The 14418-nt window shown below is 42.8% G+C and overlaps 1 protein-coding gene across 2 annotated transcripts in view; it reads left to right on the top strand.

The window, feature by feature from the left end:
- The first annotated feature begins 10169 nt into the window (after positions 1-10169).
- The window catches only part of FBXO10 (F-box protein 10), a 55415-nt gene continuing 51166 nt past the window's right edge, over positions 10170-14418 (top strand). The window contains exons 1-2 of one of the 2 annotated variants that reach the window (XM_025913035.2): positions 10170-10302; positions 12901-13019. In XM_025913035.2, coding sequence (XP_025768820.1) covers positions 12945-13019 — 75 coding nt within the window. In that variant the 5' untranslated portion in view covers positions 10170-10302; positions 12901-12944. The remainder of the gene's footprint in view (positions 10303-12900; positions 13020-14418) is intronic. The other variant, XM_086683524.1, reaches the window with a different exon arrangement.

Genomic DNA, 14418 nt, shown 5'->3' with positions numbered 1-14418 from the left:
GTTTTGCTTTTCTACTGCTGACTCAGGATTCACTTTTCTTGGGTCTACCATGTTAATTACTACTTGTCCATCCGCTTTCCAACTTCTTTTTGATGTTATCTCCTCTTCTCTTTTTCCATTCATTTAGGTTCATGGCTTAAAACAAAAATCTTTGCTGTCATTTAATGGAATTTTGGGAGGGAATGGAAGTAGGTGCATGTGCTCAATCTACCATCTTTACCTGAACAGCATGTATTTCTACCCTGTGATGCTGTGTTTCATGTTAGTAATTTATGTCCATTCCTGACCTAAAGAGGTGCAGTATTTAGCACCATGGTCACAATCACTGACTCTAAAGACATGCAGACCTGATTTTGAGTCCTGATTCCAACAGTCAGGAGATGGATGCCTTTTAGCAAGTAAACCGCTATATCTCATCCTCTTTACCTGTAAGATTAGCATAGTAGGAACATTTGTCCACTTCAAAGTGTATAAGCGTAAGGTAAGAGAATGCAAGAGGAGCAGTTAGCACCATGCCTGACATTTGGTAAGTGCTATTTATTGTTAATGGTTAGTGTTTGGTATAAGGTGGTTAGAAATGATTTGTGCTGGCATTCACTGCATTAGTAGGCTTCATTCATATTTTCAGATGCTGTGAGATAGCATGCTTATATTCTAATTGTATATAAACTTCAACAGTCAGTGTTAATGCCATTTTACAGATGGAGTTTGAGACTCTGGAAGATTTGATGGCTAATAAGTAGGTTTAGGGGCTTTTAATGGGTGTTGATTATACTCTATCCTTAAGTGCTTTTCTTGGAATATGTTGATTGTTACCCTGAATTCCAGCATATGTTCAGGCTAGAATAAAGGAAAAGTGATGGTGCAGTTTTTTATGACTGACTTTTTAAAATTCAGGCCATAAACTCCCTGGTTTTGGGAGGGCAGACTAATACTTACAACAAACAGTTCAGAAATAGTAGAGCAGACAACAGTTGGCCATGTGTATATATTTGGCTTGAACGTGTAATAAGAAATAGTAAAGAACCATAGCAGATTTGAGTTTTGTAAACTCTTAAAATGGAGCATAGAAAGAAATGCAGATAATTGAGAGAAAATGTTAATCCACAAACAAGTTTCATAAGGGATATGAACTGAGAATTTTGCTCCTAAATTAGGTTAGTGTTCTTCCTGGTACCAATAAGTTTTCTTTTTAAACTGTTTTATCACTGCTCTTTGAAATTCTTCTGTGAAGTTAGCATTTCAGTTACGGTGTGTTCGTAGTTTATAGGTGGGCAAAATTGGGCCTAGATTTGGAAGGAAGAACAAGTGTAGGAATCTGAACTTTTTTCTTTTTCCCCTCCTTTGCTTGAGCTAAGCATCTCTCTTTAGCTATGACATCAGGCACCAGAGAATATTGTGGATAGTATAGAAAGGAAATGAGCTAGACGTTTTACTTTATTTTGCTGTCACTTGATGACTTGATAAATTCTACATGTAGCTTCGGTCATCAAAGAAGCCACTAAAGCAGGAGTTGGCAGACTTTTTCTGTTAAAGGTCAAATGGTAAATACTTCAGACTTTGTGAGCTCTGTGCTGTCGGCTCTTCTGTAGTAGTGTAAAACAGCCAGAGGCAGGGGCGCCTGGGTGGCTTGGTCGGTTAAACGTCCGACTTCGGCTCAGGTCATGATCTCACTGTCCGTGAGTTCGAGCCCCGCGTCGGGCTCTGTGCTAACCGTTCAGAGCTTGGAGCCTGTTTCAGGTTCTGTGTCTCCCTCTCTCTCTGCCCCTCCCCTGTTCATGCTCTGTCTCTCTCTGTCTCAAAAATAAATAAACATTAAAAAAAAAAATTAAAAAAAAAAAAATCAGCCAGAGGCAATGTGTGCAGCACTGCAGCTGTGAGCCATCAGCAGCCAGCACTCGAAAGGTGCTGGGGGAATGAGTACCTTGGTCCTAAAGTTGAGATCTAAGTTGTTCACCACACATCCGCCATAGTCCTCTTGAATCCTTACTTTCCCCATGTACTGTGCCATTTCTCTGTTCCCTTTCACAGTTAAACACCTCAGTAGAGTGCTCTATATTTTCATATCCTTTTTCTGGTGATCTCCTGAACCCATTCCGGTTAGGCATGCATCCCCAGTGATCCTCTGAAACTGCTCTTGTCAAGGTTAACGCTGACCTGTCTCACCCGATCTGCAGCACTCAACACTATTTCATTATTGTAACCACCTTGTGGGCCTTCCATAATACGAATTTCCTGATTTTCCTTCTTGCTACCCTTTCTATTTCACTCATCCACTGTTTAAATGCTTTAGTAGGTTTCCCTTCATTTCTGACCTGAAACTTGCAATACCTCAGGCTTCAGTCCTCAGACCTCTTCTATTTACAGCATAGATACTGCTGACTCTCCTGCTTAAAATTCTCCAGTGGTTTTCCATGTCACTCAGTAAAAACCACAGTCCTTCTGGTTGCCCACAAGGTTCTATACAATCTGGTCCTCATTACATCTCTGATCTCGTCTTTTATGACTGCATTCCAGCTACACTGTTCTCCTTGCTTCCCCAAACTCACAAGCTGCTACCTCAGGGCCTTTGCACTGGCCATTTCTCCTGTCTGGAATGCTCTTCCCTTAGATTTTCAACTGCCTCACTCCCTTTCTCTCAGGTCTCTGCTTAAATGGCATTTTTTTCAGTGGGACCTTTCCCAGCTCTTTTATAAGTTATAGGATGTTTCAACTTGTGAAAATCCAGCAAGTTGTATGCTTATTGACTTTTTTCCATAGTTAAATTAAGTATTTCAAAAACATTTTTTTAACTACAACCTCTCCAGCACTCTATAACCCCCTTCTTTATTTTCCTTAATGGCATTTAAGATATTTTTCCTTATTTATGTTGTTAATTGTCTGTGTCCATTAAGTGTGTGCTTGATGAGAGTAGGGATTTCATCTATTAACGTTCACTGTAGTATCTTAGTATCTAGAAGACTGCCTGGTACCTCACAGGCACTCATTATTCATTGAATAATAGAGTGGAGAAGTTTTTAACTAGTTATGGGAAGTGTGAGAGTAAGCTAACTAGAAAAGGCCAAAAGGCTAAGCTTGTCAGATGAAATTGTTACCCCAGTTAAGATCCTGGATTATGAATTTGCAGTGCCTGGCTGTGGGCTTTTTCTCTAGCACTGCTCTGCTGTCCACAGGCAGGCTCGGAGAAGGTGGAGAGTTGGATTCATTTAGGGCTGGGGCTTGTCACATGGCTGAGGTGAAATGACAGGGTCGGGAGTGATTGAAATAATGCACAAGGCATCTAAGCTGGGTAAGAAGGGAAAGGCAGGAAGTAGCTGGTGGACAGGAAGAACATAGAGGGGTCAGTCCTGCTGAGGGCAACTGTAGGAGTGAACACAGTGGAGCAGTAGCCCTGAACACCTCTTTGTATGCCCAAAATATCCTTCCTTCAGTTTCCATGGAGATAAAAGTTCCTGTTCTGCAAAATAGGCTTCATTCGTTTTGTCTCTGAAGAGAGAAATATCATCAATGTGCTGTTAGTACAAGAGATGGTATGTTAAGAGTTTGTTGGTTTCACAGCTAAGTATGTATGGTGTGGTCTGATAAGGACCACATTTGACCTACTCCCATGACTTATTCTCCCCCAATTTGTACGTTCATTTAGGAGGAAAGAAAATCGCTAATTGAAAATATGTTCATGATACCAAGAGACTGAAGACTAATTTTTATGGGACAGTGCGGAAACATCATGGAGACTACTGCTGGATGTCATACAGCAATGGGAGTTTATAAGATGCTTTTCTTCCCAAGGTTCAGATTGCATTGCCTCTGATTATTTGAACTGATGACAGAGAAGCAATATATAGATAATTTAAAATAACAAATATTACAAAAAAGTTTTTAGAAATGTGATAGAAAAGAATTAAAACAAGGAAATATAGGAAATGGTCAAATGAATTGCTCATCTTAATATCATTAGTAAAAACTCAGCTTTTATTTGATTTTACTGTACTTTTGAGTAAAATTTAATAGGCTTACTATTGAATCTTTATGTCAACTAAAATTTTATAAATGCTCAATTTTCATAACTGTTGTTTTCATTGGTCTCAAGCAAATGAAACAAAAGATAAAATATCCTTAATAAAATATTACTAGCTTAGTGAAACAATGATTGCTGGGAAAGGGTTGAAGGGAAAGGCATTTAGTTTAACATCTACTTTTCCCATTTTAAGCTAACCTTCACTTTTGCTAGCAAGCACTGTAGTAAACTTTGCCCTAGATAATACAGACTCAAAATATCATTTATTTCCTTCTTCCTGATCCATGTCTAAAAATGGTAAAATAGTATATTTCATATATGTATGTATATATACATATAAAATGTTTATTTTTGAGAGCTAGAGACAGTGTGCAAGCGGGGAAGGGGCAGAGAGAGAGGGAGACACAGAATCTGAAGAAGGCTCCAGGCTCTGAGCTGTCAGCACAGCCTGACGTGGGGCTCGAACCCATAACTGTGAGATCATGACCTGAGCCGAAGTCAGTCGCCCAACCAACTGAGCCACCCAGGAGCCCCAATACTTGTTTCTTGGTAGAAAAGGATAAATGTGTCTTCGTGTTTATGGGGAACTGATGTTCTGTTCACATAACAATTTTAGGAGTAAATGGGCCCTGCGTGTCAGATACCTAGGAATCAAAGAATGCATACTAAGAATGGTTGGAAGGATTTTCATACACAGGTACCTCTTGGTGGTGGGCCCCTGCCACAGGAGAGGTTCAAGTACAGTGGAAAAGAGCACTGGTAATGAGTGTGTTATATAAGGCAGTGTCAGGCATCGTGTGCACAGGTGCTTTCCAAAACAGGCTACACACCAAATCACATGGGAAGCTTTTAAACAAAAAAATCTACTGAATCAGAATTACTATGGATGGAGTCAGAAGTCACTTTTTTAAAAAGCATCCAGGTGATTTAATTGGTCCAGGATCTGCTTTGGGTAGCAGTGAGTGAGTTTACCTTAAGGCCTCTTCCAATTCTGAGATTCTGGACTGGTTTAGGAATAAGAGTCAAAACTAAAACTGAAAGCAATTTTAGGTTGCATTTGTAAAATTACAACATTAAGGTCTCCAGATCTGACAAATACTTCAAGAGCAGCCAACTTGCCAGAGTAGAAAGCACTGGAGGTATCCGGAAATCATGGTACAAGAGAAATGATTGAAAGAATTAGAAGTATTTAGCCTTGAGAAAACCTACAATGGGAGTCTGAGTGCTGTTCTTAAAAGCTAAAAGCATATTGTCAAGGAACTATCCCAGCAGATTAGGATAAAGGTTTGGAAGCTAAGAAAGATTTCCTTCTTGAACTCAACTGCTGTGACCAAGGTGGGGTGGGTTGCAGACAGGGCTCTTTAATGGAAATGAGTAAGAATCTGAACATGGATACTGTATAGTAGAGATTGCCACTATGGGACAAAGTTTTCTCTCATCTTTTTCTGTTACTGAAAGACTCTTTGTTTTTAAAATTTTTTTTTTTTTAACGTTTATTTATTTTTGAGACAGAGACAGAACATGAACGGGGGAGGATCAGAGAGAGAGGGAGACACAGAATCTGAAACAGGCTCCAGGCTCTGAGCTGTCAGCACAGAGCCCGACGCGGGGCTTGAACTCAACGGACCGCGAGATCATGACCTGAGCCAAAGTCGGACGCTCAACCGACTGAGCCACCCAGACGCCCCGAAAGACTCTTTGAATACAAGTGCTATCTCACATATTTTTCTGTCCCACATAATATCTTTACAAAGTAGGGGCTGAATAAATGACTACTGAATTGAAGGTGGAAAAATTAGTGACTTTTCAGACAATCCCCGCTGTCCAGGCCTCAGAGAAATATTCCCATTTTCGTTGGTGGAGGTTCACATTCACAGGTATTTATTCAGTAACTACAGAGTAGCAGGCACTGGTAGCTGAGGGATACAGAAAGGAATTCAGTCATGGTACCTATCCTTAAGAGGCTTATATTCTAGCAGAGGAGGCAAACATTACCTAATTCATCAATAGTTACACATCCTATTATATAAGCTGCTGTGGGGGGGAAGTGCAGGCAGCTGTGAGAACTTGAAATAGGGGAGTCCTGACCCATTGGGTTGGGGAGGGCTCCCTGAGGAAGCCTTACATGAAGATTGGATCAATAGCAACTGGCCAGATAAAAGAATGAGGAGCCTTGGAAAAGTGTTAAAGCATGTGTGTTTAAAGAAAAAGGCCAGTGTGACTGAAGAGTGGGGAGCACAGAAGAACAAGAAAACCTTCAGTTCTTTCAGAAACTCCTGTTTATTGTTTTCTCGAAAGAGATCCCATCCTGACATCTGCTGGCTACTGTATATACTGCAGTTCCAAATTACACAAGAACAACGCTCAGTAACCTGTCTTCTTGGCTTCAGTAGGAAATTACAAATAAAGCACCAGGTCTTTTCCCTGCCCTGTCTTATGGACTTCACGCAGGGCCAAACGCGTGCTGTATTACAGGTATGCTTATGTGGTGCCACTTGCCTAAGCTTATACAAGTTCACAAAAACGTAGAAATCGCATTTTGAAAAGTTGATTTGTTACTGAGATGTAAAAACATTACAAAACCACTTACTTTGCCTTTTAAACACAGTATCGGAAGTGTTGCATGAAACGCTCTTAAACGGTTTCCGTCACAAAACACAGCTGACTTTAATCCAGTAAGCATTCTACTGAGGCTAAAAATGTGCTTTAAGCACACCTGATAATTTTCATCTTTTTCTCAGCCATATTAGTCATAGTACCTTCATTTTCCACTTCTGTCTATAAAGGACAAAATTGCAAAACAAACAAACAAACATTACCTAAGCAGCTGTACTGACTGATATGGCTACATTTCACACTGTTGTACTGGCAATTGCCTCACCATGCAGTCGTTTGAAATATTCGTTAATCAACTGGCACTAAAAGGATAAATGGTGAACCGAGTGATTTCAAGGCACCAATATGTAGTGTAAAAAATGCATTGTTTGGAGGTAGAGGTCTATTGGTTTGGAAAGAACACTAGAATTAGTTAAAAGTTCTCAGTTATAGCTTCAGTTCTGCTCTTAATTATGTGACTATATGAGTCATATTTTTTTTACTTGAAATACCCAAATCCAGTTTGGGTAGATTTAAAGAGAAAAGTAATTCATTGAAAGGATTATAGGTAATTTAGCAACACCAGGAGGCCTGGAGAACCAGGCTTGGAGACTAGGCAACTGGAACATCACTCCTTGTTACTTGGTCACTGAGTACAACCCAGTGCAGTGAAGAGATCTCTGCTGAGGATTAGATGCCACCACTTGCCAAAGCCACAGACCCAGAGCCCTGCACTATCCTGACAGCCAGTGTTCTAAGAACTTCATCTTGCTGTTTGCCATGGCCACCAAAGAATTATGCCAAGTCTCCACTTTGTTGTCTCTGGCTTCCAACTGATGGTCCAGGAATATCTAATTTGTAGTGTCCGGGTCATGTGGAAAAGCAGAGGAAATAACTGGATTTTTGGCTTTTATAGTGAAAGATCTCAAAGATGGGGAATTCCCAAATGTAGGGAGTTCAGATAACTGGGCAGCCAATGGGATGACACGTCTATTATGTGGACCCTGAACAAATCACAGTCAGCCTCACTTTCTATAAAGCAGGGTAAATAAAGTTCACATGGCTGAAGAGATTGTGCATGTTTACTTACTCATTTTGCAATGAATACCAACTGTGCTAGTTGAGCAAAGATGAGCAAGTCCTCTCTAGTCTAACAGAGGAGAGAAGTCAGTAGACAGCAAGTGCTAGAATAGAGGCATACATGAACGAGGTGTAGTCAGAAAGGAGAACTCAGTTGCAGTTTGCAAATGTTCTTGTATTTAAGTACCTAAAGTCACATTTTCCGTGGAGCAACTGAGGCTTGCATCATTGGGAAAGGCAGACGGCACGCTCTTGTAGGGAGTTGCCGTTGCACTCTTTTGAAGGGCTTCGCTGTTCTATAGAAGCAGCAAAACAATGTTGGCTGGCACAAATCCAGAAAGTCGGGCTTTTGATTGCTTATTGACATATATCTAGACTGCCAGTTTCATACAATGGGACACTTTTCAAAGGATTAAACATGTCACACCTTTGCCAGTCATCAATTAGATAAATCATCAAGCTCATTGTATTGTGAACCACCCCTATTCTGATCTGACCTAAATCAGAGTGGTCTTTCTACTATATCTGGCTACTGTGTGTACAGCTTTGTGTCTTTGCTCAAAAGAAATAGTTGGCTTTGGGCTAAGGCTGTTTTTTGTTTTGTTTTGTTTCAATTTGTAAAAGAAAGCAGCTGCATGGTAACTTGGGCCTCATCCAGAATCTGTAATACCAAATTCATCATGTGGTAGTAACAGATGGAATACATTTTTTATAGACTACATTCTATAGAACCAGGGACTAAAAGAGGTCAATGGGACCACAGGGGTCAGCTATCACCTCAATCCGGTGCGATAATTTCTTTTTCACAGTATTCTCAAGTTAGATTTCTGTAGCTGACATTCTCTTTTAAAATTCAGAGGTCTAGGGGCTCCTGGGTGGCTCATTGGTTGAGCGTCCGACTTCGGCTCAGGTCAAGATCTCACAGTTCATGAGTTAGAGCCCCGCGTCGGGCTCTGTGCTGACCGCTCCGAGCCTGGAGCCTGCTTCAGATTCTGTGTCTTCCTCTCTCTCTGCCCCTTCCCCACTCATACTCTGTCTCTCTCTCTCAAAAATGAATAAACGTTAAAAAAATTTTTTTTTAATAAAATAAAATTCAGAGGTCTATATCCAACTGCCTTTTTGATCACTTCATTTGGTGACACGGCATCTTAAATTTAACAAGTCCAAAATTGATTTCTTAATCTCCCCCCACCTCTAAATATGTTCCCCTTACAGTAGTTAGCCATTTCAATAAATAGCACCTCCATGGGCCCCAGTCAGTGGATTAAGCTAGACTAGGAATCCCTTTAATGACCCCACATCAAACCGGTTTGATTACCTAAAAAAAAAAAAAAAAAAAAATCAAATCTATTCCTCTTTGTCTTCACTATCATTACTGCAGTCCAAGTCCTAACCAAGCTCCCTGCTTTCACTCTTTTGCCTATTATCCACATAGTAGCCAGCATCCTATTTTAAAAAGATACCAAACCACCCACACCCTCCACCACTTCAGTGGCTTCCTTTTACATAAAATTTTAAAATCCTTTATCATGGCCTACTAAGTGATGCATGATCTGGCACCAACCTACCTAAGTTCACTTACACTGTTTTAACACAATAAGCTTCAGATGAACCGGACATCTTACATTTACCCCAAGAGCAGTCCTCTCTTCTGCCCCCCGCCCCCCACCCAAAAGCCTTCCTTGAGGTTTTCCTTGCCTCTCATCGATCTGGCTATCTCCTTACCCTCCTCTGAGAAGTCTTCCCTGACCACCCTCCCTTGCCCCATAATTTAAAATCAGGGTTCCTTCGGTGAACTATAATTTTAAATACATGTTTATTTAAATGGTATGTGATTGTCTACCTTACCGCTCAAGAATTTAGCTTCAGGAGGAGAGAAGCCATATCAGCTTCGTTCATTTCTGTGCCCATGATAATGCCAGCAGCAACAACACCTATGCAACATTTATTATGTGCCAGGCATGTGTTAAACGCTATGCATATAAGAATTTAATACATACTCCCAATATATCGCCTGGCCCATAGCCAGTGGTTAGTTTGTTGAATGGATGAACTCCGCTCCTGCGTGCACACCGAGTTGTTCACCACCTCCTGGAACAGCCCATTATCTTGACAGATAATTCTGATGATTGGAAGAATCTTTATATTGACCCCAGCATACCTCCCTGCAGTTTCCTCCCACTGATTCTATTTCTGCCCCTCTGGGGCCACGCAGTACAAGCCATAATCGTCCTTCCACAAGCTCGACTTGGCAGCATCCGAGGACCCACCCGCCCCCGGCGTCTCCCTCCCGCTCCCCTCCCTGCAGACTCCAGGCTCCTTGTCCGCTGCGGTGGTCGGGGAGCCCAGCTCCGGCCGCCAGCCCGCCCGGCTCCCGGCATCCCCCGCCTCGCGCGTCACGTGACGGCGCCCGCCCGCACGAGCCCCGCAGCTGTCCGCCTCCGGGCGGGGCTCTCGCGCCGCGTCCGCCCGCCCCTGGCCGAGCGCCGCAGTCTCACGGCTCGGCTGCGGCTCGGCTCCGGCTCCGGCTCCGGCTCCGGCTCTGGCTCCGGCTCGGCTCCCGCGGCCCGGACTGCTGTGGGCGAGCGCTCCAGGGAGCTCCCGGCAAGGTAAGAGACGGCCGGCCCGCGGAGGCTGAGGGCGAAGTTATTCCGCGCGCGTCCCCGGGATGCCCGGGGCCCGGAGCAGGGGGCGGCCCGGGCGCCTGGCGGCGCCGCTCGGTCCTGGCAGAAGCTGAGCACCTGGCCCTGGCGGGACCGGGAGAGGGTGCCCTCAGGTCGCCCGCGGCCCCGCGCTCTGCTGGCACCTGGAGGCTCAGCCGCGCCTAGTGCTTCGTTTTCCCCTCCTGTAAAACGACCCGGCTGGAAAGGTGGATCTCCTCGGTTGCCTTCAGCCTTGAGGTTTTGCGAGTGTGTACGCGAAGTCCAAGAGGAAGAAGCCGACTCCTGGGGTGGGAAGAGCCCCCCTCCCAGGAATGCTGGGGCACTGGTCTGGGACCGGGCAGCTACTATTAAGTGTCCCCTGTGTTTTGTGCAAATCGCAAGCCTCTCGGAGAGTCTGTTTCTCCATCTTTAAAGTAAAGGTGGTAACACCTGCTCTGCCTCCCTCATAGGACTACGGCGGAGCACGGGTGGGAAAGCCATGGGAGGAGCCGGAACTCTGGTGTAAGTTAGACGTGGGTTCAAGTCCTAGTTCTACCAGTTACCAGCTGTTGACCTTGAGCCAGACAGACCCCTCATCTGTTAAAAGACAATAATAATAATACTTAGCTCATGAGGTTGCTGTGAGGTTCAGTATAAAGAGCTTAGCACAGTGTCCGGCACAGAAATGTTCAATGGATAGTCCTTTTCATATATATATATTATTCAATTAATTTAGTAAGCTAGAGAGTGCTTCGCGTGAGAGGTGTTTAGAATAATCGCACTTCAGTTTCCCAATAGTTAGTGCTAAAAAGAGTGCTGCTTTGGTTTCCTAAGAAAGAGGCCAAGTGGGATCCTTTCCCTGTTTCTCTTTCTGGGCCCCCTTTGCCTTCTCATTTACCACTGGCATGTGAACCTGTTGTTCCTACCAAATGAGTCAGGCAGGATGGGAACATTAATGTACTGGAGCAGATGGGTATCAGATTCCCTCTGAGGGGAAAGAAAAGTGCCAGGCATGTGCTGCCACCAAAAAAAGCACAGTACAGTGATTGACTGTTAGAGTAGGAAGATGCCTGGGAAACTGTCTAATCCAGCTGTCTCCTCTTGCACATGGAGAAACTGGACCCAGAATGAGGACAGGACTTCAGGCCTCAGCACCCAACAGGTTGTTGGCCCTAGGTGGTAGAAAGAACACACACTGTTAACCAGATGCTATGCTTCCCCTTAGTCCTAACCTGATTCTTCATTATTCAGCAGGTATTTATGGAGCACCTACTGTGTGCTTGTACACCTACTAGGAGCTAGAGATGAAATATGTTTCTCTCCCTTTGCTTGTTCTGAATACATTTTATGATAACAATAAGTTCTGTCTCCCAGCGAGCTTTTGCCTTAGCAGCTGGCCCCAAGAGACAGAAGCACATAGAGAGGTCTGAATTATTTCATGATCTGTCAAGGCAGTCCCTGAGCCTTTCTTGAAACCTCTGGAAACTGAAGAAAATGCTGCTTTGTCAGGGCTTTTAGGAAAGGATTTCCTTCTGGCCTGGAGCACTTGGATTTCTTTGTCTTTCTGGTTTCAGGCCTCTTATTGTGTATTATTTCTGAAAAGAGCCACCCTCGCCACAGTGCCTTCGTTTTGGTTTCCATGGTTATCAGAAGAATTGTTTTTATGATAGCACAAGTAGCTGTTAAGTAAAATGTGGTCAAGCAGTCCCCAGTTCGCTGTGGGTGTCTGTACTCTGGTGGTGGCCCTCAATTTTTTTTTTTCAGTTGCAGTGCGTTCATACTATTCCTTCCTCCTTTATTCTTTCCTTTAACAAATATGTATTGGTTCCAGGCCCAAGAAGAGTGGGAATAAGCAGAAACAGATAAAAACGAAGATAGACCCTGGTTTGGGGAACTCAGAATCTTTGGGGGAATAATCTGTGGACATTCCCACATGCAAGAGGCAGGCAGATCTGTGGGGCTCTGATAAAGGTGTGGATTAGAAGCCAGCAAGAGCTCTCAGGTGAGAGGGAGTGTCCTGGGCAACCAAGAAGACATCACATAGTAATGATGCTCTTCAAGGAAGATGTGAAAGAAACGAGTTCCTTTTATGTGCCTCAGCCACATGGTAATAATAGAGGGTACAAGAAGCCCTTGTTCTTTCCATTTGTCTTAGTGAATGAACCCTCTCTTAAGTCACCTGTCATAGGCCCTGTTTGAAATGCCTGCTAATTTCTCTCATTTCCCTCTTTGTGTTAGCTTAGTGAGTGACATATTAGTTTCCTACTCGTACATATGGTACTGCATGTATAAAGGTAGATAATAGAGCCATTTGATTAAGAGTTTGTTTCAGATGTTTAACCTGTGTGTCTTGTTTCACCTGTTGGGTTCTAATGCAGTCAAAAATTTATCTTTCCAAGTCATCTCCTAAGTTCTTTAATGCCCTCATTAGTGAGAATTCCAATATCTCCTACTTTCAAACTTCCTGGGAACTTAGACGATCCAAAGAAGTCAGTCTTCCACTCTCCAGAGGAGAGAGAACTGCAGAGTCTGAGCAGTCCATCCACCTTGTTATTTCTGACACAGCTATATGGTATCACTATTGAAGAGCTGTCCTGCACGGTCCAAGGATGTGTGGTCACTGCTGCTCAACGCCCTTATTGGACCAGGTTCCCGCCAGCTTGATCCCATGCTTGGATTCCAAGGTTAGAGCTTTTTTTTAGTTTGTGCTCACATGCTTAGCCATTCTCCCCAAAGCACCTCACTCTGGGCAGTGTGTTGAGCATGTCACCAGGCTGGGTTTCCCCAGTCCTCCCATGAGTTCCCTTTGGGGGCATATGGGACCCTTTTGTGCTAGCAGCCTTTGTCAGGGTCATCCCAGACCACCTAGATTTCCCTATTTTTCAAACCTTTTGTCAAGGTTTGGAGATTCAGTCCCTTCCTTACCCTAACCCAGGGCTTTTTGGCAAATTGGTTCTACTTTCCCTCCAGGATTCTGCCTACCAAGGATTCTCAGGAATGGCAGTTAGCTACCCCAGAACTTTGTGTGCCTATTCAACTTTTCATGTATAAGAGGGGTCCTCTGGTAACTCTTGGCAAAAACGATCTGTTCCCAGGAGACCGTTTCTCCACCTGTAGTGGAGAAAAGTAGGCATTATTGCAAAATTTAAGTGGTATATACCCTGTTAAAGATTTGGGGACAAGGTTTTAATTTAAAAATGAAATTCCCTCAACTTTTCTAAGAATCAAACAATAATTGATATATTTGTTTCATTGTCTTTATTTTAAACTTTAAAAATATTAGCTGTAACAAGAATGCATGCAAGGAAACCCCTCAAATGTGCATAAGGGAAACATACAGGGAACCACCGCCCATGTCAAGAAGTGGAACATTGCCAATATTCAGTAGTCTCCCTTCCAAATCATAACCTCCTTCCCAGAAGAAACCACTATTTTGACTTACGTGATAACCATTTGTTTTTCTTTGTAGTTTTGTCACCTATATCTGCATCCCTAAAACAGTATAGTTGAATTTTACTAGTTTTTAAATTTCTTACAGAAAATCCTACCGTAGTGTGTGTTTTGTGTTTGCTGCTTTTGCCATACTTGTTTGTGTGTTGCATCCATGAGGTTACCACACTTATTTTCATTGCTAACAGTGTTTCATGATATATGTCACATTGAATTTGTGTCATATGGTTTAGATACTTGTGTTGCTTATAGCTTCTGAATACCAAGAACAGTGCAGCCAAGCATATCCTTAGACATTTGCTATTGTGTTTGTGAAGCTTCTTTAGGTTATATATGTCAAAGTGGAATTGCTTTGCTAGATAATTCCAGTTTTCTAAGTGATTGTAGCAGTTTACTTTCTTACCAGCAGCGTGTCAGAGCTCCAGCTGCTTTGTATCCTTGCAGATACTCGGTATTGTCTATTTAAAATTTTTAAACTATTCTCGTCGGCCTAGAGTGATATCCTATGTGGTTTTAATTTTATTTTCCTTGGTTATAACTAATGTTGAGCACTTTTTTATTGATTAATTGGGTGGCCTCTTTTGTGAACTGCCTAATTCAAGCCTTTTGCCTGCTTTTCAGTTTTTCTTATTA

The sequence above is a fragment of the Puma concolor genome, chromosome D4 (assembly GCF_028749965.1).
Source record: "Puma concolor isolate L17-30 chromosome D4, mPumCon1.1.hap2, whole genome shotgun sequence".
Classification (NCBI taxonomy): Eukaryota; Metazoa; Chordata; class Mammalia; order Carnivora; family Felidae; genus Puma; species Puma concolor.
This window is presented reverse-complemented; position numbering and strand designations above follow the sequence as displayed.